This window comes from Odocoileus virginianus, chromosome 9, assembly GCF_023699985.2.
Source record: "Odocoileus virginianus isolate 20LAN1187 ecotype Illinois chromosome 9, Ovbor_1.2, whole genome shotgun sequence".
In the NCBI taxonomy this organism is placed as follows: domain Eukaryota; kingdom Metazoa; phylum Chordata; class Mammalia; order Artiodactyla; family Cervidae; genus Odocoileus; species Odocoileus virginianus.
In genome coordinates, this window is record NC_069682.1 from 67,437,197 (window position 1) to 67,464,762 (window position 27,566).

Genomic DNA, 27,566 nt, shown 5'->3' on the forward strand with positions numbered 1-27,566 from the left:
AGGTGGGACCACGACCCGGTCCCCGCCTTCCCAGCGGGCAGTTTTCCCAGCCCCCGTTGCTAAGCGGCCGTTATCTGGCCGCGCGGTGCTGGGCGGCGGCAGTTGCAGACCGTGGTCACCGGGCCTCAGGTAAGGCGGATTCCTGCTGCGGTGGGCCGGCCAGGGCGCTGAGGCGGCCTGGGAGTTGGCGAGGGCTTCGGCTAGGTGTCCTCGAGGATGCTGCGCATATCCTAGGGAAAATTGAGGTCCACTAGGGTAAAGTAAACAAGGAGCGCAGATAGAGGCCCGGATCCCAGACCTCAGATGGGTCTCGAATCTGACTCGCCTTCTGCTGGAAGGCCTTTGATCATCCTCCTAAGTGGAGCATTGACATGAAACCGTAATGTAACATCCTAGTCCTATCCCCTTTTCCTAGGTATCCTGCGCTTAGGAATTTGTTCTAGGACAAAAATAGTGACAGAAACAGAAATATGTAAATTGCAGTAGGCCAGAAATAGAAAAGATGCTTATGAATATTGGGTTTATTGTGGCACCCATGCAACCACTAAGGTAATCAGAAGGCAGGGTATAATGTTGTTTGTACACTCTGAAAATAAGCATGGGCGTGGATAAATAGAACATGAGAAGATCATGGGGGGATTTTTTTTTTTTTAGCCTGTCAAAATCATTTTAAAGTTCAGCTTGAAGAATGAAGATGTGGGACTAGCCAGGAAAATTCTAAAAATTCTGAGTAATAGAGGGACTAGCTTTTTATCAGCAACACCAAATATTATAACATACCTATAGGAATTAAAATAGGTGAGACTGAGCAGGAACTTACAGGCAGATAGATTATATAGAATATATAATAAAATTCAATTTTTAGGGATTTACTGTATAGGCAAGGTGATATTTTAAATCAGCATTGAAAACATAGATTAGTGTCAGGCAGCTTTCTAGTAATTAAAACAATAACAAAAGTAATTTTAAACACCAAAATAAATTGCAAGTGGACTAAAGTTTAAACCTTAAAAATTATAACATCATAAGAATACTAGAAGAAAGCATTGTGAGATGTATTTATAACCTTAGCATGGCAAAAACTCTTCTAAATACACCATGCAATTCAGAAGCCAAAAAGGAAAACGTTAATACTTTTGATTCTACTAAATGTAAAACTGTCCCTACAGCCTGCAAAATTCATCCAAAGGAAACCAAAAAAAACTACCAGTAACTTAAGTCTAAAAACAAACTTCTGAAAATATTTGTTTCATGATCAACTAAAAAGTATTAAGCCTAATAGAAAAATGATCTGCGTATGTGAACAAGAAATACAAGTGGCTAATATACCCAGTGAAAGATGGTCTTCTTATAATTTCAGAGTGCAGATAAAAACAATAAGGGTTTTTTTGCCTATCTTATTTGCAGAGATGAAAAAGTTAAAAAGAGTGGTGTGGAAACAGAAATGTATTAGTGAAAGTAAAAATTAGTACAGTTTTTTGTAGGGCAATTTAGAAATAATTTAGTTAGCCATTCAACAGGGATTTATTCTGAAGATCTACAAAGTGTGCCAAAATGTCATGTTCAATGATGTTCGTAGTACTGTTTTACTAGCAAAAAATTGGGGGAAAAAACAGATGTCCATTGGTATATGACTGATGACATACATTTTGGTACATCCATAAAATGGAATATTGTGCAGCACTTAAAAAAATAGTGGTATATAGTGACATGAAAAGATGTGAAAGATACAGGTTAGATGAAAAAAGTGTGTTGCAGAATAGTGCATATGGTCCTATTTTGTAAATAAAACTTCAACTGTATGTGTAAAAAGAATTTAGAAAACTGTACCCCACATTTAAGAGTAGTTAAGGGTGAGGAATCAGGTTGGAAACATGGTTCCCCATGTGGCAGGGTGATGGCAGAGCAGGGCCATGAGAGTGAGCTGGTAGGAAACCCAGGGTCTGCCTTGGGTTTCTGCAGCCATGATTATTTATTTCACTTTCAGCCTTTGGGAATTGTAGGTAAGTTGCAGCTGTGCTCCTTTTCTTAAAGAATTATAGGAAATAGACTATTTATTCCTTTTAGGGTCTTTCTTTTTGGAGTATTGTTTATTGTTTCCCTTTTTCTGATTCCTTCTTTTTCCCGTAAGGAGGTGACCATGGAAAAAGAGCTTCGGAGCACCATTCTTTTCAATGCATACAAAAAGGAAGTCTTTACCACCAGCAATGGCTATAAATCCATGCAGAAAAGGCTTCGGAGTCATTGGAAAATTCAGAGGTGACTGAGTATACTGTTTTCGCTTCTAAGCAGTAAAAACAGCTTGTTGTTGAGGTGGGAGGGGTTCCACTAAACATTGTTCAGAAGTAAATTATTAAACCATCTTGTTTGAAAATTGTCAGTTGGCATATTATTAAGTTGTCCCCCCAAATTACAAGTCAAAAAATGATTCTAATTATACATATATGAGTTTTTCAGAGGCTAAAGCCTTTCTCCATATTTTAACTCAGGTCAGTACTTCAGTTTAGGGAAAGGAAAAACTGAAAATATCTCTTGAGTGTGTATGTATGGTTTTTCTTAATGGATAAGGATATGTAGTCATGTGAGCTAATGGTAGAACTGATTGAATTAGTAGTTGGGGGACTTCTTTATGCTCTAGTGTGGTCTCTTGGGACATCTTGTCTTATAGGTATATTTGAACAGAGGCTGATGACTCTGGGACAGGCCTATTAGAGAGGAGTCTCACTTTTGATAGAGAAGCTAGACTAGGTACCTCTAAATCCTTCATGTCTGGGCCTCTGTAGCCTCTGATTCCATACAGTCTAGACGCTAAAATAGCTCATAAATTTGTTTAAATCATGGACCTAACGCTTGCTTTTAAAATCATATTTCTAGCTTAAAAGATGAAATCACACCTGAGAAGCTCAGTGGGGTGAAACTATGGATTACAGCTGGGCCGAGGGAAAAATTTACCGCAGCTGAGGTAAGAAACATTCATAAAGACATGTAGTGAGATAGCTAGGAAAATGGGCTCTGAAATCTTGAATGTAAATTCCTCTTCACCACTTACCTATGAGGCCTCAAAGTGGGCACTTCATCTGTGTCTTCATCATGGAGTTGTGATGAGTCATGCAGCACAACGGCTCTGGTATGGTGTGGCTGTGGTGTGGCTGAGTTATTGCGTGAAAAGTGCCAGACACACAGTGCAGGCGAGTTCAGTATCAGTCATACCTCTTTGCCATATTTTTGCTTTAAAAATAGGAAATTCCATTTAAAATTAAGCTATTTTTAAACTCTGTTTCATGGCTAGACAAAGAATGAGAAATGTGAAACCCAAACATAAATGACAAGTGAAGATGTGAAGAAATCGGACCCCTTATGTCCCATTGGTGGAGAGGTGAAGTGGTGCAGCCGCTATGGAAAACAGGATGGTGGTTCCTACAAAAATGACAATTCCATGATTCAGCAATCCCACTTCTGGGATATATGCAGAGAACTGAAAGCAGGATCTCAAAGAGGTGTTTGTACACCCATGTTTGCTGAGAGCACCATTCCCAGCAGCCAAAAGGCAGAAGCAACCCAGGTGTCCACCGAGAGTTGAATGGATAAACAATATGGGATCTATATGACAGTGACTTGTGATCTTCCTTTAGCTAGTAGTTTTCCACTTTTGCTGTCCAGATAGTCAACTGGGAAAATGTCATTTCAGTTTGAGTATTTTGGAGCTTTATGCTAATGACAAATATGGAAATCTTATTGATACATAGAGAGTAAATTTTATGTTTTCTTAATATAAAGTTATATTTAAGTGCCTTTACAGATTGGAAGTGTTTCTTTTTTAGCTAGTTAAGATCTTATTCACAGTAGTTTTGACAAAGGTCTTTAGCATAAATTTATAGATTGTTTTTTTTTCTTTGTGTAGTTTGAAGTCCTAAAGAAATACCTTGAAGGTGGTGGAGACATCCTTGTGATGCTAGGAGAGGGTGGGGAATCCAGATTTGATACCAACATTAACTTTCTCCTAGAAGAATATGGAATCATGGTTAATAATGGTAATTATTATTATTTTATTAGAGGCAGTAACTTCCTATTTATTATTTATATCATAGTCCTCTGGGCCTAATAGTACAATGGAGAAAGCCCTGGGCTGTAAGGGTGCTTGGTCCTGCATTCTGACCTCCCCAGCAGTCTCACTTTTTTGGTGCTTAGCTTCTTTCATGTATGAAATGAGAGCAATTGGAATACAGTTCCAGGATTCCTTTCAGGTCAAAATTTGTACCTATCTGTAATATCAAACTTACTTCTCATCTAAGATGCACCTTCTTCTCTTTTCTGCCTAAAGATGCTGTGGTTAGAAATGTGTATTATAAGTATTTCCATCCTAAAGAAGCTCTAGTTTCCAATGGAGTCTTGAATAGGTAAGCATATCAAAACGGGACTCTCCTCTTTCCTCCGTGACTCTTCCCCTCTGTCTTCTCACACATTGTTTTCTCCAGCCCTTTTCCTTTCTTGCCTTTTTGTTTTATTTTATTAAATGATAGTCTATTGTATTATATCACTTCTTAACCATCAAATAATATTACTCCCATCTTTTGAAACCTGACTTCACATCACCTTTTGACAGAATATATTCAATTTCAAGTAACAGAAAACCCTGTTCAAATGGGATTAAGCAATAGGGAGATTTTATTGATTCATGTAATTGAAAAGCCTAGAAGTTGGACAGGCTTTGGATATGGACTGACAGAAAGATTCCTGATGTCATCAGGGCTCCAGTCCCATTTCCCTGCAGTTCTCTTGGCTCTGCTGTCCTGTGTGTGTGGACTGAATTGTTCTAACAGTTCCCAAATTGGTATCTTCATGCTACATGAGTTAGGGCAAGAGTTCAGGCCTTGGTTCCAACCTGCTCAGCAAAAGTAGACCTGAGGTGTGGTTTCTTTGAGCTGACCTAGACCACAGGCTCATCATGAACTAGTCGCTGTGGCAGAGGGCATGGAAGGCCCTGGGTCATAAACACCCCTGGAACCAAAGGTGAAACTCGTTTTTTCTCATTCATTGGATCCTAAACCGTAAGAGCTTTGAGAAAGGAACTGAGTGTATCGGGGCAATGTCAAGGACCGTCTGGTCCCCGTATCCAGAACGATTCATTCTACACTTCAGCTTGCCAGGTACGTAGGGTCTGAAGATCCAGAGTCTAGAATACAAGGCTAGAATTTGGGTCTAACACATATTTGAGCCCTATCCTCAGGACTCAAGAAAGAGCAACTAACTCTTACATTTTCATATTAACTTTTGCAAACTTCCCAGAAGAGATAGAAGTGTATAGGAGTACCTTTATTTAATTTTTTTAAGAACCGTATTTTCAACAAGTCTGCACAGTCCTTGTATCTGACAGCTAATGAATGGAGTGTGAAATCCCTAAATTTTGTTGTCATTGTTTACTGGATTTTAATTCGTTTTTCTTCAAGGGAGATTAGCCGAGCTGCAGGGAAGGCCGTGCCTGGGATCCTTGATGAGGAGAGCAGTGGAAATAATGCCCAGTGAGTGTGTTCCCCGAGGCCACCTGAAGAGGGCGGAGTTGTCATTTGAAGAGTTTCCTTTTTCAAAGTGAAAAAGTTTTCGTTCTTGATTACAAAAGTAGTTCTCATCAAAAAACCAGTTTGATCAGTTCAAAAGGAAGAAAATAGAAGTCCTCCACTCTTAATCCATGCCCTTGTCCCCAAAGATAATCCTTCTAAACAACATTTAGATTAAAAAAAAATTTTTTTTTTCATATATAAGAATAGGGATAGGTACTTTATCTTTCCCTGGTGGCTCAGAGGTTAAGGTGTCTGCCTGCAATGCGAGAGACCCAGGTTCAATCCCTGGGTCAGGAAGATCCCCTGGAGAAGGAAATGGCAACCCACTGCAGTGTTCTTGCCTGGAGAATCCCATGGAGGGAGGAGCCTGGTAGGCTACCATCCACAGGGTCACAAAGAGACTGACAGGACTGAGCCACTTCACTTCACTTCACTTTATCCTTTTAATAATGACTGGATTAAGTTGGATGTATGCTAACCTAACCAGTCTCCTCTTACTAAACATTTAGGTAATTTTATTTTGCATTAATAATACCACCTAACATTTAATGAGCACTTACTATGTTGTAGGCATGGCATGTATTATTACTTCAGTTAATCTTCACAGCAGCCTCTAAGATTATTGACAAATTAACAGAGGGTGTAGTTGCCCATGCTCACTTGACTAGTGTCAGAACTGAGTTTCGGTGCTAGGCAGTCTGCTCCGAGGCCTGTACTCTTAACTTCTTTTCCTTATTTTTATTATACACAGTTTGATGATGATGTTCAGCCACCAAGTCGTGTCTGACTCTTTGCGACCCCATGGACTGCAGCATGCCAGGCTTCCCTGTCTTCCACCGTTTTATATTAATTGTCATAAATAACAAAGCACAAAGTGAACATCTTTGTAGGTAGTTTTTGAGCACTTATGCTAGTATCTTAGTAGGCCAGATTCTTGGCATTTAAATTTCAGGGTCACAGATCTTCCAGTTGATGCATTGCCAAGTGTGATGCATTAAAGTCACCCTCCAGGCATGTGTAACGTTTACGGTTCCTATGAACATGCCCCTTTCCTCTCTTGCCAGCACAGAATATTCTATTGAAAAATGATACCACTTTATTTTCAGTTGTAGTTCTTTGATTATTATGATTGGGATGGCTGTTAAAGTTTATTGACTGATTGTGTATATCCTGTGAATTTCCTAGTCACTGCTTTTGGTCTGTTTTTCTGTTGATGGTATATCTTATTCATTTAAAGACCTCCATGTGTTGCAAGTATTTTTCCCAGTTTATCATTTTACTTTGGGGTATTTTGCCCCATAAAAGTTGAATGTCTTTATATTATTAATGCATATTACAAACCTCTAATAGCTAAAATACTGTGACACTAATTCCAAACTAGTGAAAAATAAAAAATTAGACCCAAAATATGTGGAAGATAAGGGTTATTTTATAGTAAAAGTGACATTTCAGATTATTGGGGAATGAATGGTAGAATTTTGACTAAAATGTTTTTCACTTGGAAGAACATAAACATTCCTATTTTCATGCCATATCTCAAAATGTATTTCAAATGGGTTAAATTTTTAAATATTAAAAATCAGACCACAGCAGCACTGAAACTCTTAAGTGAATGTTTTATAATCTTAAAGTAAAAAAACTTTATTAGTATGAAACCACAGTAGTCATAAAGAGTAAAAATATGTAGCAACATATAAGTTAACGTTTTTGGACATTCAAGAATCACAATCTGATTCTTGGTGAAGAAGTGAAAGAACTGTGGACTTGGATTTAGAAGGATTTAGAAGTTCCTGATTTCATGCGTTAGTTGCAGAGTGGCCCAGGGCAAAGTAACTCTTAGGTTTAGTTGCTGTATCTGTGTAATGGGGATGATATGAATCTTAGAGAGTTGCTGGGAAACTCCAGTGAGGCAATACTTGTGGGAGCGCTTGTAAGCTATGAGGCATTGTACCTTCCCGGCTGTCACATTCTCATTTACTCAGTCATTGTACTGAAGGGCAGATGGCAGGTTGGTGTTTCCTGGGTTATCTCAGAAGCAGAACTGTGTCTTGAGAGGCTCTGAGGTTTGGATAAGCAGCCCTGCTTTGTGCTTTGAAATCTCTTAGCTGTTGGAGTCTCAGGCTCTCATTTAGCCCTGTGTTTTTTATCATGTCTTTTTTCCTTCTCTAACTCTGCTCTAGCCACACTGACTTTGTTTGAATTCCTTAAGTGTGCTAAGCTCTCTCTCACCTTCGGACCTTTACATACCTGCTTCCTCTTCCAGGAATACCTTCCCAGCTAATCTTACTCATTCACATGTGTTAGGAGAAGTCCTGTTTTGGGGGTGGGTGTTTAGCTTTAACACTTAAAAGTCCCATCAAAATGTCAGTCTGATTGATTTCTTAGTAATAATAAAAGAAATGGAGTATAAATAGCTTGACAGTTTTCATCTTATAACCGACCATTCTCTGCTTTCTTAAGAATTATCTCCCTTGAGTGCACTTGGGAAACTGTGGGAAAGGATGGGCCCTGACATCCACATAACATCCCTTTTCTTCCTCCTCGGCAACTGCTCACTTCCTCCTGCTCCTGCTCTGGAAATCCTGGGCTGCAGCTGCCTTACTGGGATACTGTTAGGTATCCCAGTAGAAGGAAGGAAGGAAGAGAATGGGCAAGGGGGGTCAGGGGCCTCTCTTCAGCCATGATGAGACCTAGAAGTCAAAGCTGTAGATGAGACTTTACTGAAGGGACAGGGAAAACTGACACAGGAAGGAAATAATGGAAAACTTAAGCTAAAAAAATGAGTCTGAAGCTAAAAAGAACGGTCTAAGAGAAAGAAAAATTAAAATCTTCATAGGGAACTCTTCATGGGTATTCCCTCTGCCCGTTCCTCCCACCTCCTGCCCCAGTTTCTAATTTTATGCTTTGCTTTTAAGACTCCTGTTTCTCTCCATTCTGAGAACAATTCTTTCAAACAAATACTTTGGAGAGCTCCTTTTTTCTCTTTTTTTTTTTTTTTTGTGGCTGCGAAGCTCCTTTTGTTTTTTTGGTCACTTAGCAAGCAAGATCCTAGTTCCCCAACCAGGGATGGAACCCGCACCCTCTGAACTAGAAGCACAGAATCTTAACCACTGGACCACCAGGGAAACCCCTCCATTTTTCTTTCACTGAAACCCTAGCTCTTCCTGCAGGGCCTGGCCTCACCGAGGTGTGCACCCCACCCTTAGCTGCTCAGTCCCACACCTTTTCCAGGAGTACATTGCCCAACTAGTGATTCACTCTGGTACTCATAGTCTTTGACAGAACAGTGTGGAGTAGAGGGGGTACTCCAAGATTGGTCTGTGTAGAAGTCTCCAGTGTGGGATAAATATACACCTGTATTCGTATAAGCCCTCAGCCACGCCACACCCTTCCAATGGCAGACTTCGTACTTAGCAATAACACCAGTCAGGTTTATGAGGGGGAGAAAACTGTCCAAGACATGGTTCCCCCAAGCAGGCTCATGTGTGGTTCTGGTTCAGTTCTTAGATGAAGCCGTCTCCTCTTTTACTTCTTCCATAGGGACTACTTTCTTTCTTTCTGTTACAATCATTTACACATACGATTGTACATTTTTCATTTATATTCACATTTCTTAAAATGCTTCATTAAACTTAGAGCTAGAGTTATACTGATTTTGAGTTAACAAACCAAAGCTTATAGAAGATTTTCTGTCTGATTGTAACTTGCTCAGGAAACACTGAGATTATCTTCAAAAACTTTTTATTCATTAAACACCTTGAACGTTTCTTTTCTTTCTTTCAGGGCTCTCACCTTTGTCTATCCTTTTGGTGCCACGCTGAGTGTCACGAAACCTGCAGTGGCTGTTCTGTCCACAGGCTCTGTCTGTTTCCCGCTCAACAGGCCCATCCTGGCTTTCTATCACTCGAAGGTACAGCCTTTCTTAGATACGGGTGGATATGTAATTTTTATTACTGAAATTGTGAGAACTACTTTACTGTTTCTATAGGGGTTTCATATATTGTCTCTTTTTTAGGGGGGGGAGGGCTACACCACTATGCAGGATCTGAGTTCCCCAACCAGGGGTTGAACCCGTGTTCCCTGCAGTAGAAGTGTGGAGTCTAACCACTGGTCCACCAGGAAATGCCTATATTTTCTCATTGGTTTTCACAATAGTCCTGTGAAGTAGAATTTCAATGAATTACATTTTACTTATGGGGAAACAGTGGTCACTGATGGAGTCAAGACCTAAACCTAGCTCTTATTATAAATCCAGTGCAGCATGAGCCTGCCTGTAGTACAGCTGCCTCTGACTGCCAGCCCTCACCCTCAGTGTAAGAGAATCCGTTTAGAGAAAGGTTGATTTAGCAAACTATACCACAGAATTGTGCTGCTTGTATTTTACTGCATTCCAGGAAAACATTCCAGGAGACTAGTTGTTCAGTTCTCATCCTGGAGTACCTGCAAGATACCGGTTCAGGTGGCTCGAGAGGGCACCATCGTCCTCCTCATCACCCCATATGTCCACTGCCTTTTAATTCATGTCTGTTGAACCCACCTTCATCTGTCTACCAAGATGTGGATTTCACCAGTGACCTCCCAGTTTTTCCAGAGACCCACATGTCTCTAGTTCAGCAGGATCCTATTTTTCTTTATGGGACCTAGGTATTACTTTTCCTTCTTATACTTAAAATTTCTGACATCATGTTATTAGGAAGTAAGTAAAATGTCTATGCTGTGCTTGAAAGATGATTTTAGACAAAATTGGTATAGCTATTATGGCAGTTAGTCTCGTCTAATCAGAAAGAAATACTGTTTTAGAATTAAAGTGTTATTAAATGATTCAAGATGTGAAAATGACCAGTTTACATGAAATGTCTGTTCAGAGGCACAAAAGTCATGAGACACCATCTTAAGGAGCCTCTGGTATTGTGTGTAATACCAGAGCTTTGATTTTTTTAACTAGGCACAAAGATGTTACCTGGCTTAATCAGTGGACTTTATGGAGTATCTGGTGGGTATTCCATTCTGTGCTAAGTGTGGCGTTTCCTCTGGAACTCATGAGATTATTATCTGTTCATTGCCTAGCTATTTAAAGCCCATTTTCTCCTCCTAATAGGCTTTCAGTCCTGCCTTGTAAACACAGTCTTTCAGAGAGGTTGCTGCCTGTCACTCTTGTCGGTGAGATGAGGCAGTGATCCCCGGGAGGAGTTCCACCTGGTCCCATGAGCAGGGTCAGGCCAGCACTGGAGGGTTCTGCCTCCTTGCCCAGAGCCCTTGCCTTCACTGGGCTCATCACGAGCCTTTCAAGGTCTTCAGTTTATTGGTACAGACTCATTAACACTGAAGGAGCAATGGTCCTTGAGTTAAACATATGCCTGTTTAATTGGAACAAGTTATAGACAGATGCTGGAAAAGGCCACTGAACACAATGGTATAATCTGTCAGGATAGAATAAAAGGATTAAAGGACAATCTACAGTCTATTTGAAATAAATGAAGTAGGAAAAAGAAAATACAGCCGACCCTTGAACAGTGTACGGGTTAGAGGTACCGACCATCTGCATGGTGGAAAATCGTGTGTGATAGAGCCAGGCCTCCATCTGTGCAGTCTGCTTCTATGAACTCAGCCGACCATGGACTGTGTTATACAGTAGTATTTACTGTTGAAAAAGTTCACTTGTAAGTAAAACCATGCAGTCGAAACCCATGTTCATTCAAAGGTCAGCTGTATATTAAGGGAAAGATAAATCTGTAAATAGTTTTATGTATTTACTTAGCCTGTGGGGATTCAAATCACAACCCAGTTCATCTAGTCATTTCCCCATTCTTTCTGTAGAATTCCACGCAGTTAATTTCCTGTTCTCAGTAACCGATCTGTTTGCAGTGGTTATGGTGTAGAAATAATTTATTTTTCCTATGAAGCATTTGCTTTTCATGTGGGACCTTTTAGAGTTTGTTTTGCAAATTTTATTTACAGAATTTGTATATTTGTATCCCAACATCTATGGCTTAGGTGTCATTCTTTTTCAGTACCATTATAACTGTGTCTTCCCTGTATGTGACATTGCTAGAAAATCTGATTTCATTTTGTATTTTTAATTCTGTACTCTTTTTTTCTTATGACAAAATAATATATACTCGGCATTTTAAAATACAGCTATGGAAGGATTTCCCTCGTGGTTCAGTGGTTAAGAATCTGCCTTCCAGTGCAAGGGATGTGGGTTTGATCCCTGGTGAGGGAACTAAGATCTCACATGCTATGGGGCAATGAAGCCCGCCCAATCTAGAGCTCATGCACTGCATGGAAGACCCAGCGCAGCCACAAAATACAGAGATGGAGGGAAAACATGCGGCCTCCTGCACTGTTCTGAGGCGGGCCAGGCGGACATTGTGGTCATTTTCTCCTACTTCTGCTTGTGCTGCATTTTTGTTTATTTGTCTCACAGGCTTTAAACTCTCTACAACTGATGGTATACTTTTTTTTTTAACCTAATGTTATGGCAGAAGCATTTCCCCAAGTTATTGAAAACCCCTTCTAATATATAATTTAACAGCTGGGGGAAGTCCCATTGTTCTTAACCGTATTCTGGGTGAGCGTTTGGATTTATTTCTGATCTTTTGTGGTTGTTACTGTAAAGGGGTGCAGAGTTTGGTGTATTGCATACTGCTTTGTTGCTTTTGTTGGCAGTTTCAGCACCATGTCAGAGACTGTCACTGAAAGCTGGCCAAATTTATGGTCACTTTTTCTTGCTTATTAATCTGATAGGGAAAAATACTTTATTTTTTAATTACTAATACTTAAAGTTTTTTATTATTAGCTAGTCATTTCTTTTGTGAATTTTTCATGCTTGCGGCTTAGTTTTCTGTCTCTTAAACACTTTTTTTGTACTCGAAATGTCTAAATCTTTACAGATTGTTTTTGGATTTGTCTTTTTTTTCCCCTTTAAGATTATGATTTTCATTTATAATTTCACTAACAATGGGAAAATTCTGTCAAACCAATTTACTTTACATTACTTTCTGTTAAAGTTGAATAGAAGGGTATAGAAGTGTCTAAATTGAGAGGCAGGTTGGAATATAGTTGTCATAATTGACATTTCTAAACCATTAAAATGCCCATGTGAATAGACCCATGTTAGTATGTAGAAGACATTTGCTCACATGATTGTGATGATGTTTGGTGACTAGGATGCACGTGGTCCATTTGGGGATCTGAATTGCTGACCCTGCTTTGTCATCAACAGAACCAAGGTGGGAAACTGGCAGTGCTTGGCTCATGTCACATGTTCAGTGACCAATATTTGGATAAAGAAGAAAACAGCAAAATCATGGTAAGCTCTTTTCTTTTGTCATACTAATGAATATTGTAGATGATTTTCATGTCATTTAAGAAACGTCCTGCTGAGTTCATCTATTCATTTAAAACCAGCTCTTCAGAGCCCATTCTGTTCCAGGCACTAAGGACTCAGGTGAGTCAGGCATAGTCTCTGCTCTGGAGAAGGATATAGGACATTGAGAGAGAGTGAGAGACGAACGGTCAGTGCAGAGGGATGTGGTGAGTGTCTCTAGGCATGCCACCCGGCTGGACGCCTCCCTGGGGGAGCAGCGGGGAGCAAGCCCAGCCAGGGCCTCGTGGGTGTGTAGAGCCTTGGAACTCAAACTCTCTTTGAAAAGCCATGGCGAGCCCTTGTAGAGTATCCGGCAGCCTTGGGCTGTCAGATCTTTGGGTGTGGAAGGGGGAACAGAGGGAAACACATAGCCAGTTAGGCTGGCTGGCTCAGCTAGGCAAGGAGGGACCAGGACCTGAATGAAGGCAGGGAGGGGGTGACTGGGCGAGGGACTGGCCAGCACAAGGAGACTGTGATGGGACTGGCTGCTGATCGAGGCAGGGAATGAGGGAAAGGCATGGCAGGTGTGAAGGGAGCATGTCCTGGGAAGGACGGCAGGGTGCTGGCCAGAGCTGGACTTTGGCGTGATGCTGGTGACTCACTCACCAGAAGGAGAAGGTCCCTCTGAGCTTTCTCATTAATGAAAGATGTTCCTTCAGCCTTAAGGATTGTTGTTGTATTGAGATTGATTGAAGATCTTGTTTCTATAGAATCCATGTGACGTTCCATTGTCTTTAGTCACATTCTGGGGGCATCTTGCTGTATTCTGCATTTTAAGTCCAGACTGTCATCAGCACATTATACGAGGATTGTTTCAGAATTGTGAACACATTTTAATAAATTTGGGCTTGTGGTTAAAGGCTTGAGTGCCCTAAGATAAATGGTAAATTTCTAAGAATAAAAATGGCACTAGAGTGAGAAAGACTTTTTTCATATGATTTCACCAAGACAGGGGTGACTGCCCTTTTTCAAATCACTGCTGTATAGTCTCTTTCCTATCATCATTTTTCTTGATTAAATTATCTAGTCCTGCCTACAGCTTTCTCAAATACCCAGTGTGTAATTCTGTGTTTATTTTTTTTTAAATTTAGGATGTTGTTTTCCGGTGGCTCACGACAGAAGACATCCACCTAAACCAGATTGATGCTGAAGACCCAGAGGTAGGTAGAAGGTTGTGAATTACTTAAAAACTTTGAAATGAAAAATGGGTCCAGCTTCTCAGCACCACTTCTAACAGTTCCAAAAACATAGCTGTCTCTTACCTTATCTGTAAGATATCAAGCAATGATGCTTTTTGGCAAGATGAAGCCTATGCTGTAAAAAAAAATCAGTAAATTATATTGTTAGTCATAGAATTCAGCAGGGTGGGAGCCTCTCTCTGTATATGTTATAACTGGAACTTAACATATGCTCTCTGGCTGAAATATTCAGAATCAGTATCTGTAGAGAAATAACGTCTTCCAAACTGTGAAGGATATAAAAGTACTTTTTCATAAAGAAACAAAGACCTTCAGAATTTAAGTTTTAAACTCCAATTTGGTTGCCTTTAGGAAGAACAATCCTCAAGGCATTACGATAATGCTTCATCAGACGTGGGAGAGTGGTAAGACCACCACTGGAGGGACTTCCCCGGTGGTCTGTGGCGAAGACTGTGCTCCCACTGCAGGGGACCTGGGTTCAGTCCATGGTCGGGGAACTAGATCCCACTTGGCGCAATTGAAGTTTCCTCATGCGGCAACTAAGACCCAGTAGAGCCAAGTAAAGAAATATTTTTTAAAAAATAAAAGACCAGCACTGGACTGGGAACCAGTAACTACATTCTTGGTCCCACTCCACCATGAGCCTTGAAACCTTAAGCAGGTTACTTCTGACCTTTTTTCATATTCAGTTTCTCATTAGTTTTGGGGCTACTAGTACCTGTCTCATAGGGTTATTATGAGGCTTAAGTGAATCAACATAAATTTACTTGTTAAACTAAAGTGTATAAAGGGGCTACACATCTATCAAGACTTTTTTAAAAAACCTCTTGTATTTGTTATATGTTAATACCAGGCCCTGTATATCACATACTTCCACATAAATCATTCTATTTAAACCTCACTACATCTCTGGGAAGTAGATGGTTTTATTCTCTTTTTATTAATGAAACTGAAATTCTGCAAGACTGCAATATGCCCAAAGTACCAACAGTTACAGAGCCGGGAACCAAACCCAGGACTCCTGACTCAAAAGTCTACTCCTCCTTCATTTACCTCTGTGTTTCTTAACTGCTGACATGTCAGGAACATTATTTTTTGGCTATGGGTCGCACAAGGCGGCCAGAGACCATCAGAAATGGCTGCCCACAGACGGCCTGTGCCCTCGGCTGAGGACTGACTTGGCTGGGAAACCTCGGGCTGATCAGGTTCGGAAACATGAGAGCCTCACGTCTAAAACATGCCCTCACGTGGAAATATGAAGTGTGGGGCTGTTGTGCTTAAATTCCTCCTGAAAAGTGATGTAAGCCCCAAAACCAAAGAATTGGGGTACAACCAGGAATTGGCTTTTCAGGTTTCAAAGGACCCAACTCTGAGTGGATGGTGTGTTTGGCAGCCAACCCTAGTTAGAGTGTTGTGTGTCAAGGGAAGTAATGCTAAGAGGTGTTGCGTCTGCTCCGGTCCTGTGTGGCCACCTTGCTCTTGCTCAGTTTCTGTCATTCCTGTTTTCTCACTGAGGAAACGGAAGTAAGTAAATTCTTCAAGGTTCCCACTTAGATTAATCCCTGGCTGAGCCATTGTTCCTGGGTCAGGAAGATATCATGGAGAAGGGAATGGCAACCCAATCCAATACTCTTGCCTGATGAATCCCATGGACAGAGGAGCCTGGTGGGCTACAGTCCATGGGGTTGCAGAGTCGGGCACGAGTGAAGCGACCTTTGGGATGTCTCGGCCTGCACTCATCCCCATGCCCTGTGCTCATATGTGTCCTGCTCTCACCGTCGTCTCTTCCCTGTTAGAGGGTTGAAGCCTCTGCATCAGCAGATCATGCTAGGAAGGGCATTACTGAAGCTTCCCCCTTGTTTCTGGTCTAAAAAGTTTAAGGATCAGGGAAGTTTATGATGCGTGGGGTGTAGAAAAAAGTGCGTCTGTTTGGCCCAGAGTCTCACTGTCATCAAGCTCAGCCGCATCTCCCCGAGCACTGGTGGTGGAGAATGTGTAGCCGTTTGTTGTCAGTGAGTTTAGAGATCAGTTTTTAAAACTGTTAGCAAGTTAGCCTTGTTAGAAGTCCAGGATAAACGCAGTTCAGAGGCAAATTAGGAACACACAAACTTCAGGCTGCCAGCATGCATTCATTTAAACTTAAATTTATTGCCTGGCTAGGTAATGTCTTCCCATCGTTTGGAATTCAAGAGCAGGCACACTGAAGGCTCTCCCTTCTGCCCTTGCCCAGCCGCCTGGTTCTCCTCCCCAGTGACACCAATCTTAGCAGTTTCTCATATGTTATTCCAGAGATAGTTTATACAGAGATAAGCAAACGTGTGTGTGTGTATACTCTCCTTCCCCCTTGTTTTACCCAGATGGTGCTATATGTATGGTATGTATATATACTGCCTAGCACCTCACTTTTTAAATATCATGTCTGGGAGATTTTTCCATATTGTTCATAAAAAGCTTTCTTTTGATTGTTTTTTGGAAGCTGTATTGTCCATTATTTGTACTGTGGTATACTGACTGTGGTACACCTATTGATGGACATAGGATTTCCTGGTCTTTTACTGTAACCAAGGTGTCATCATTCAAGGTTCTCAGCAGGGCTGCAGGCATGTCCTCGGCTAGGCAAGAAGAATTAGGGTCTAGTGTTCAGGAAGGGGTTGTCTGCCGGGGTCACACGTGATTCATATATAGGACAGGAGAGAAAGCAGAGTATACAGCCCGGATGCTGGTGGCTGGAGAGAGGATAGACTTTGAAATGGGAGCTTGTGGATTTTCTCTTATGGTTGCTTCTGTTTTCTCACTGAACTAGAGAATAAGGTCACCAACTAAAATTAAGAAAGGGAAAATCATTTTAGTCGGTTGAGGTGGCAGACAGAACTGCCTAGGAGAATGGGAATAGGGAATGAACTTGAGAATTGAGTTGATGGCTGAGCCTTCAAGATCACAAAAAGGAGAAGGAGGGCCATCAGCAGAGGTTATGCATTTCTCCAGCTGTGTCCAGCTGTGTGCACACCAGCCTGCACCATGGATTTCGCCAGCGCTGGGGTTTACTCAGGTGACCTTGGTCCTTCTTTCCACAGAAATTGGCATATTTAAGGTTTGGTTGTCAGTGAGTGTAATCAGTGAGATGTCTTAGCAAGAGAAGAGAAATATTGCAGATTCAGACCTGAGGTGTTGGAGACCAGACAGTAAATCCTAGCCCCTGCTCTGCTGAAAGGAACCGTCTTGTCACTTTCAGATTTCCGACTACATGATGCTGCCCAACACAGCAGCCCTGTCCGAGCGGCTGCGAGTGTGTCTCCAGGAGGGCGATGAGAACCCACGTGACTTCACCAGCCTCTTCGACCTGTCCCTTTACCAGCTGGATACCACCTCCCTCCCGAAGGTCATCAAGTCAGTACCGCAGCTCTCCACTGCTCTGCACTCCAATCTGAGTGTTCAGTCTGCAGACACGAGCCTGGGGACAGGAGATAGGGTCACAATAAGTGTGACGGACAAAACGTGTTCTCAGATCTGTGATGAGGTTGACCAGGACAGCTGGGGGATGGGGGTGGGATTTGATGCAGAGGAAACTGCCCGCAGTTATCAGCCTCTGCTGTGTTCCAGGCTCTGTATCAGACATTTAGAGGAACCAGCTTGGCCTGGTTTGCCCGAGACTTTCCTGGTCTTAGCACAGAGAGCCCCACGCCCCAGGGACCCACTCAGTAAATCAAGATGGTTAGTCACCCTGTAAGCACGCCGCGTTGTGCCTTCATTTAATGCTTTCAGTGGTCCTCTGAGTTACCTGCCTTATTTTTGGTCAAGGAGTCTGAGGTTTCTTGGGGAAGGATTCTTCCACATTGGGAGCAGGAATTTCAAGCTAGGCCCAAGTGAGCTTCAGTGTCATTGCCTGCTCTGTTGTGGTTTTCTGCCTGCTCTGTTGCATCCCTAAGGACAGAGGCAGGGACTAACATTTTTGAGCATCTTGGGCCTGGCCCAGGATCTATTAATACATCTTTAATAATAAACCAAAGGCTGAACACACAGCTGTAGATGATTGTTTAATGTCCTGTCCCCTGTATTTATGTACAAGGTCACCAAGTACTCCTAGAGCTCCAACTGTGCTGAGCATAAAACCCTAAAGTGCAGGGTTTTATGGAGGGGACGGACAGAAGCTGTGATGAAAGGTTATCAACCTAAGGCAAAGTATGAAATGTAAAACTAGAGGCCATGGCATAATGAGGCAAGAGAAGTCCATTCTGACTGGGGTTGCCAGGAAGGCTTTAAGAAAGAGGGGTCCTTTGAGCCAGCCATTGATGATTTCCAAAAACATTTCTTGGTGACCTGTGTCTGCCTGGCCTTCTACTGGATGCTGCACTTTACGGGGTGAGAGGATTTCAGGAGAGGGTTGGGGGTGCTGGAAGAGAGCCTTCTGCAGGAAGATCACTATGAGCAAAGGCAGGGTGTGTCCAGGCAAGGCAGTTTATCCCTAGTTGCTGTTTGAACTGCATTTAGCCTTGACTTTTAACAAGTACCATGTTAAGTTTTCTCTGTACATTGCTTTATCACGTAAAATCAGAATGTGGTTCATTCTCCTTGTTGTACGTGTGAGACACTGAGGCACAGGGAAGCTAAGAGGCTTGCCTAAGGTCATACAGCTAGTTTTCAGTGGGGCCTGAATTTGAATCCAGCCAATCTTAATGCTGAACCTGGGAAGAAATTATCTGGGGATTTGTTAGGAGACTAGATTGTTTCTCAAAAAGCAAAACAGTCATCCAGTGGTTAATACTGCACTTCCACTGCAGAAGGCACAGGTTCAATCCCTGGTCAGGGAACTGAAATCTCACAGGCCATGTGGTGTGACCAAAACCAAAACAACAACAGAACCCTGCACCAACGTTCCCAGAGCTGCCCAGGCATCTCTGCACCCCTCGCCGCCTGCAGCAGACAGCCAGGTCATAAGTTCTGGCTGCACATCTGGCTCTCTACTTGCTTGGTTTTGTGCCCCAATGTTTGCCTTCTCAGTCAGGGCTTCTCTTAGAAGAAAAGTTCGTCACCCTGCTTCATTAGCTGCTTCAGTCCATCCGGCTTCTGCCATTTTGAGCTGCTTTTGTCCTGATGCGGGGAGGGCTGGGCCATCATAGCCACTCCTCAGTGTTAGATGAGGGGTTCACTGGAACCGTCTGCAGTTTTAGTGTCTGCAGGGTCGGGGGGTGGGTGTTTCCGAGGCCTGGACAGCTCTTTTCAACGTGTGTGTCTTTCACACCGCAGCAAAGGGCAGGCATTCCTGGTTTCTGGTTTCTCTGTGGAGCTCATAGGTATTTTCATTTACACGCAACAACTTTTGAATACAGCTTCTCTTTTTGAGTAACAGTTCCATTAGTTGTTAAATATTTATGTCAACTGTAAGTATTACTCTGAGGTGACTTCATTTGTCCTTCTGGTCTTGTTTTTTTAGATTATTTCTTTTTTTTTTTTAATTGAAGGATGATTGCTTTAGAGAATTTTGTGGTTTTCTGTCATACATCAACAAGAATCAGCCGTGGGCACACCCATGTGCTCTCCCTCCCCCTCCCTCCGCCTCCTGCGCTTCTAGACTGTCACAGAGCCCGTTTGAGTTCCCTGAGTCAGAGCAAGCTCCTGTTGCTCTCTGTTTTGCATATGGTCGTGTAAATGTCTGTGTTACTCTGTTCACATCTCCCCTTCTCCCTCCTCTCCTCCCACCATGTCCATAGGTCTGTACTCTGTCTGTTTCTCCATTGCTGCCCTGAAAATAAATTCATCAGTGCCATCTCTTTAGATTCCATATATATGCGTCAGTATACGATACTTCTGTTTCTGACTTACTTCACTCTGTATAACAGACTCTAGTTTCGTCCACCTCATTAGAATGGACTCAAATATGTTCCAAATATGTTCCTTTTTGTGGCTGAGTTGTATTCCATTGTATATATGTATCACAGCTTCTTTATCCATTCATCTGTTGATGTCCTTCTGGTCTTTATTGATGCCTGTGGGGTGTGAGATGAGTGTGGCCTGCCTGCCCTCACTGTTCATGGTGGAGTGGGGAGTGAGACATAAGGGTGGTGAAAATGCAATGCCAAAGGTCAGGCCAGAGTATTCTGGAATATGGAGCAGCCCCATTTCACAGATTTGTGTATAGTGATGGCATTTATTCTTCCCCTTTTCCCATATTGATCATCTTTCTCTTTTTTTAAAAATGTATTTGGTGGTACCAGGTCTTAGTTGTGGCACACGAGATCTTTAGTTGCAGCCTGTGGGATCTAGTTCAGTCACCAGGATGGAACCTGGGCCCCCTGCATTGGGAGCTTGGAGTCTCAGACACCGTACCACCAGGGAAGTCCCTGATCATCTTCCTGAATTAGGTTTGGCTTGGTTTTAAGATGAGCTTCTCCACCAACCACACACCCCCATCCGGTACATGTTGGCTCCTTGTAGGAGGAAGATTTGGGCAGGTGGTGAGCTTAGTGGAGAAAGGGAAGACTTAGTAGAGCTTGTTTCATTAGTGATACAGGGCTTTAGTAGTCAGCTTTGTCTAGGGACGGAAAACAGAATGTCATGGCTAGGATGACCAAGGCGAGGACTGGTAGCAGCGGGGTTCTTTGTGTGTGGATAGTAGGACTTTTATCTTAGAACTGCCTTTCATTTTGCCTTCTGGGTAGACTGAGTCATGGGGCTTCTGATTAGCAGGGATTGGCCATATCTGAGTTCTAATCTTGTCTCCGAGGCTTCTTAATCTTGTGACCTTGGGAAGCTACTTCTCTGTACCTCTGTCTCCTCTTCCAGTAAGAGATTACACCCACTGCCCAGGATTGTTTTTGAGGATTCAGTGAAATCAGTGCCTCACCCAGGGTCAGGCAAGTGCATGGTATGCAGTAGATGCTTGAGAATCCTTATTTCTCTTCTCTCCATGGGGCTCTTCTGCTCACTGCTAGGAAAGAGGCTCCCCGAATACCCAGGACTAGTAGAGGAGGTGACAGCAGTAAGCTCAGCTAAGCTCCTTTCTGCAGTCACAGATCGGTGTCCTTTCTGCAAGCACCCGTGCAGAGAAACAGGCATGAACTTTGTCCACACTTGTTGGCATTTGCTTGTTTAGATGAATTTTGAAAGCCTACACATGAGCATACAGTTTCAGTTGGGTGAGTATATTTTAATTTGCCTCATTTCCAGAGGAGGTCAGCCAGTTGGCAGCCTGTACACGATGCAAAAGGTTAACTGAATGTTCGAGAGAAGGGAGGGAAAGGGGAAGTGCAGTTAAAATAAAACCAAAAAAACGATCTCAGAGGAAGGTCAGCACGTGACTCCATAAACCCCTTCCTCCTGCTTGCACTGCAGCCTCACTGGCTGCCCTGCTGTTCTCCGAAAATGTCTCGCCCCCTTTCCCCCTTCTCCTGACTGACCTCTGCCCAGGACACCTCTGAGGGTGGCTGCACGCCCTGGCCCTGCCTTCACTTGGGGCAGCTCGGCCCAGCTGCACTCCCGCCCCTCCCCTCTCTGTCCCTCTCTCCTGATCTGCTTTTCTTCCTAATGCTTATTAATCCCTGGCATCATAGCTTTTGTTTATGGGGTGTCTCTCTTCCGCTAGAATGTCAGTCCCATGAGGGCCTGCCTTGGTCTTTTTTTTTCCCCCTGCTGCTGGACTCCTGGCGGATAAAACTGACTGGCACACAGTAGGTGTTCAGTAAATGTTTATGGAGTGAATGGACACACAGAAGTGCATATCCTGCGGCTCTATTCAGACTTCAGGTTTGGCTCCTGTCTCTTAATGGTTAAAACAAATAAGGAAACACAATGAGTTGCAGAATTCAGTGTCCGGTGGGTAAAAATTAGAAGCCTATTCAGAAGCCTGATAGGAAACTTTCCCTTTCAATTCTCGATAAAGTCACACTGTCTACTACAATAGAGGAGATGTCTGAAAGGCTCATTCCATTGCATGTAACAGCGCATTTTGTGTGATTTTAATTTTTTTTGCCAAGATGCTACACTGCCTGATTCAGTGGAGAAGAGCACCGTGTGATCAATTAGACGTGCTTTGCCTTGGTGTCTCATCTTGATTCCCACATTTTTATCTTCTCTACACAGGGCTTATGAACAGCTCAACGTGAAACATGAACCTCTCCAGCTCATCCAGCCTCAGTTTGAGACGCCGCTGCCAGCCCTTCAGCCAGCGGTGAGTAGGTGTGCGTGGAGCATCTGACTGCAGAGCCTCCATGTCTGCCCTTCCCTTGCCAGCTGGCCTCGTGTGCAACAGGCCTCCCCGTGGGGTCACGAGCGTCTGGCTCTACATGTGCAGAGACCAGGCCTGTCAGTATTCCACAGGTGCTTCCACTTGATGTGGTTCTCACCTGAGGAATCTAGGGCATGGACCTCTTTGGCTGCTGAACATTTCCCATCCTGTTGGGTTGAGGGCATATATGAGAATTCCTGGGTGAAAAGGAGGAAGAGCTTTGTGCTAGAAAGATTCACAGCACAGTTCTCATAGCCCAGGGGCCAACCATGTGTCTACAGGTTATTTTTCAACATTCCAGTTCAACATGAACTCCACTTGCCTTTGGAACTATCTTATGCTGAACTTTTCCCTGGTGGTCTAGTGGCTAAGACTCCACGCTCCCAATGCAGGGGGCCCAGGTTTGATCCCTGGTCAGGGAACTAGATCCCACATGCTGCAAATAAAGATCCGACAACTAACACCCAGTGCAGCTAAATAAATAAATGAATATTTAAAAAATGTGTTTTATCCTCCTATATTCTGGAATGTTACAAGGCAGTTAACTGGCTACAGCTTGGTAGCTTGAAAATTGGCCATGGTGGAGGTATTTATAGAACAGAAAATGACAAATGCTACAGATCAGGCCTCCTGTGTTAAGTGATAGCTCAGCATTTAGCAGCACACTGCTGGTTCATACCTGTGAACTCTGGCTCTTAAGTTCAGCACTTTCTATATTAATCTACATTCGTTGCCCTAATTTCTGTCATGATTAGATGAGAAACAATAAAAAATTCAACACAAATAAAAGCCTGAGAAGCGCCAAGCTTTGTGTCCTTGAACAAGTTAATGGGCGCTGGGACCCCAGCTTGGTCAGTTCGGTGGTGTGGTTGGAGCTGGTTCTGCTGGGTTGCTTCGTGTGCTGCCATCTTGCTTGCTATGGCCTCATGGGTTAGGGCGGAGGGGTGATGGGCGCTGGGCGTTTCATCCTCTTGTTTTCCTTCTGTCTCATTCCTGTCAGTTACAGCTCTGGATATGCTCTTTCATAAAAGACCTCATTGCCTTTTAGGTTTTCCCTCCTAGTTTCAGGGAATTACCACCTCCTCCGCTGGAGCTATTTGACTTAGATGAGACGTTCTCCTCTGAGAAGGCCCGGCTTGCTCAGATTACCAATAAGTGTGAGTTTGGCCAAATTTTTGTTTTCTTTTGTGAGTTTTAGTAAATTGTGAATTTCTGAGATTTGCCATGAGAGAAAGTTTAGTTTGTTTATGGAGAAGAAAATAGGAATGGGAGTATATAAAATGACAGTTTTGCTTATTTCATATAAATGATGTTGACTGTTAAGAGCCAGTTAGCTCAGGGAGTTAGAGGGCGGTGCCAAGCAGAGGCCAGAATCTCAGCTTTAATTACTGTGAGTCTTTATCTCTGACCTGTTGAGTGACCCCAGGATGAATCCTGACCTTGGCTGCCACATAGCAAATCTAGGCCAGTGGTCACAGGAGCACTTGAATAAGAAGATTCAGTTAGGTCCAAAAGAATTACAGAGACCTCAGACTGGAAGGGACCTGGAGAGTCCAGTGTGCCCACCCTGACCCACGGGTGAGGAGAGATCCCGGGCTTCACAGCTGCTCCATGAGTGGCGCTCCGACTGTCAGCCCAGGGCTGCTCCTGACGTGCCCTGCCTCCAGGACAGCACGTGGGCCTGCACACGTGTGCTCAGAGACAAAAGTAACCATCCACTCCTGGGACTCTACCCTAGGGAGACAAATGAAGGTATACAGATGAGCCTACTACATTATTTATTTAAAAAGTAAAATACAGTTGGGAATAGCCTTAGTGTTCAGTCACAGGGGAATGGTAGTAAACTGTGTCGTATTCAGTCAGTGGGATAAAACATGGTCATTATAAAAGAGCTTTACAAAGCCCGGGGTGGGGGGGGACACTGAGTGAACTGGAGATTCCTAAACGAAGAAAGCAAAATAGAAAACTGTACTTGTGGTCGGATCGCAACTATGCAAACATCTGTATATGCTCAGAGACGAGAGAGGAATATGCAGAAGTGAACACAGTTCAGTGTCAGACACTGCATTTCTGTTCCGTTCCGGATACTGTAGTAGGTTCTGCGCAATCAGATATTAGTAAGACCCAGTAATTACCCTGTAGGAATAATAGACCTGTGAAGGATTAGATGCTTTGCCCCAGCATTTCTGATTCTAGCAGTCTATCTTCCAGAATTTCTTGTAGAAATGCAAAACAAAAAAGGTACAGCTGTAGAGCTATTAATTATATCATTCAAAAAATTAACAACAGTCTAACAGCCTATCAGTAGGAAGACTGGTTTAAAAACAATATGAAACAAAACTGTTGAAAGATGAGCATAGGCTTTGACATGGAATGTCCATGTTACACCATTAAATGATAAAGACAACTTATAGAACTATTGTAGTTTCATCCCTAGACATGTAGGGATTGTTTTTTACACATGTAGATATGCAGGCATACATAGCAGTATTTATCCTAGATAGTATTAGTGGGGATTAGAGTGAGATATCATTTCTACCGTAACTTTAAAAATGTAAGTCAGAGGGTAAAAAGAAAGAAGTTACAGTCTAGTGTAAGAAGGGCAGTAATGACTATCCATTCTTGATATAGAGCCGGAAATTGTTTCAGAGAATTATGGGTGATTTTTTCTTTCATTCCTTTTCTATAACATTGCCATAATAAATGCTCTTTAAAATATCCATATGTCCTTCTCATAATGGCCCCTGTGGCATTCAGAGAATGGTAATTTCATTTCCTGCTGGGTACTCCTCCTCTTTGTAATGTAGGAATGCGGGATCTGGGAATAGTGAGCCAGAACCAGTGCAGCTTTATTCTATCTAGGAGTGTCACACTTCTGGCCTACTAATTTACAAAAACAGCACATTAGAGATCTCTACAGTCTATCACTGTTTGAGTCCTTTGGTCACATTACCCAAGGGAGAGGTGAGTGACCTTGAGAGATGTAGGAACCCTACCGGGATATCCAGACCACAGTAAGTCTGTACTTGGGGCAGGGCAGAATCAAGGATGAATCTAACCACCCCAACTGTGCTCAGGTACTGAAGAAGACCTGGAATTCTATGTCAGGAAGTGTGGCGACATCCTCGGAGTCACCAATAAACTCCCAAAGGACCGGCAAGATGCCAAACATATCCTTGAGCACATCTTCTTCCAAGTGGTGGAGTTCAAGAAGTTGAACCAGGTACAGAGCCCAGAAGGCCCACTCAAGTGGTCAAGTGGGGATATCATCCATATACTGGACTTCTCATGTTATATGCCATTCATTCATTCTGTTGGCATTTCACTGTCTACTAGGTGGACAAAACAGGTGATGATTTCTGCGCTTGTGGAATGTCTCCTCTAGCTGGAGGAGACAGACAGTAAACAATCAACATAGTATCTTAAGTATTAAATCACACAGGATGCCAGGAGATGAAACGTGGTATAAAAACAGAGCAGGGTCAGAGGGGTTAGTGTACTGAATGTACAAGATTCAGGGGTGGTCAGGGTGGGCCACACACACTCCAGAGCTGGCATGGGAGCCAGGACTTGAAGGTGTTCATGGGCTGGCCATGGAGATAGCTGGGAGATGAGTGTCCTGGGCAGAGAGAAGACCGGTGCAGAGTCCCTAAGCCTGGACTCTGCTTGGCTCGTTTGAGGAACAGCAGTGATGCCTGTGTGGCAGAAGAGAACTTGGCTAAGGACAGAGCAGCAGGATATGAGGACAGAAATCATCTTGCCCTGGACTGAGGACTTAAAATTTATTATGCCAGGCCTTCATCTTATCTGTCCTTGGACAGGATTTATAAAATTAAATGCCCAACCACTGCTGGTAAATGGATATTCATTTATATACTACTGATTGGAGAATAAGCTGGTTCCATTTTTATGGAGATATTTTTTTAGGATATTCAAAGCCCTGAAGTACATGGATACCTCTGACCCAGCGATTTTAATCTTCAGAATTTGTCTTAATAATACAATCCTGGGACTTCCCTGGAAGTTCAGTGGTTAAGACTCCACACTTCCACTGCAGGGGGCACAGGTTCAATCCCTGGTCAGGGAACTAACATCCCAAGTGCCACACCACACAGCCAAAAAATAAAAATAAAGAAATAATATAATCCTGAATACATGTCGATTTACCAGTCAGAATGCTCAGCAAAGTACTGTTTTCATAGAAGAAAACCATCAGTAGGGAACTAGTTAAGTACCTAGGGTGCATACATAAGATTAAGAATGTTTAGAAGGATGTTCAAGCACTTGGGAAGACATTCATGATATAGCAGTGGGATGGGGGGGAAGGGCTATAAAACAGTATGAAGAGAATCCATTTTTCACACACATACACACACACATTCTAGATGCTGAAGAGAAAGACTAATTGGATCTGAGCTGGTGGGCGCTGGCACTGCTGGGTATTCATACTGTAGGCCTCGTGTGCTAGCATGGTGCTGGATGTCAGGGTTATGGCAGTGAATGCAGTCCTTGCTGTCTGAGCTCCATGCAGTGGGCAAGGCAGGAATATATGGGCATTTACGGTGCTCTTCAGATAAGTGCCAGGAAGGCACCTCAGAGGCAAGGTGTGGATAACCTGCTCAGCACTGACATGCAGGAGAGGGGGCCAAGTAAACGTCCAGCAGTACTTACACTGCTGACGAGGCAGGGTCAGGCCCCCAGGGCCAAGGTAAGAAGTCTGCTGTGGTGTTTGCATCAGTACCTTCAACTGTGTTTGCTCCCCACTCATCATGGTGGGTGGTGGGTTGTGGTCAGAGCCCTATTCTGGTCATGAAAACTTGATCCTTGGGCTGGATGTAACCTTAATGCCAGAGATTACCTATGTGTCCCAATTAGAATCGCTCATCAAAGTCCAGAACAACAAAGAGTTCACATTTTAGGTTTTGAACTGAAATACTAACATTCTGTCTTATTCCCTCCTCCAGGAACATGACATTGACACACGGCATTCCAGAACAACTTCTGAGGACCAAGCCTCTTGAAGCATTTTCTGCCTCCTGATTCTTTGTAAACTTTTTGAATTATCTCTCAGTTTTTTAAGAAAATTGTCTGTACAGTTTTTCCTCTCTGACCTGTGGGAAGATCTGTGCATCTTCTGTAGTGCCCAGAGAGGGACAACATTTCTTATGTAAGATATGTTCCGTTTTTTAAATTAAATGTTTGAATCTGTACTTTGATAA

The 27,566-nt window shown here is 42.8% G+C and overlaps 1 protein-coding gene across 1 annotated transcript; it reads left to right on the top strand.

The window, feature by feature from the left end:
* The first annotated feature begins 18 nt into the window (after positions 1 to 18).
* Positions 19 to 27,566, top strand: IFT52 (intraflagellar transport 52). The gene is given in 15 exon segments (XM_020911438.2): positions 19 to 129; positions 2,132 to 2,259; positions 2,875 to 2,962; positions 3,902 to 4,031; positions 4,322 to 4,397; positions 5,448 to 5,519; positions 9,342 to 9,468; positions 12,784 to 12,870; positions 14,019 to 14,087; positions 17,359 to 17,513; positions 22,203 to 22,290; positions 23,396 to 23,504; positions 25,425 to 25,570; positions 27,312 to 27,324; positions 27,327 to 27,566. Coding segments are annotated over 14 exon segments (1,305 nt in total). The 5' UTR covers positions 19 to 129; positions 2,132 to 2,140; the 3' UTR covers positions 27,353 to 27,566.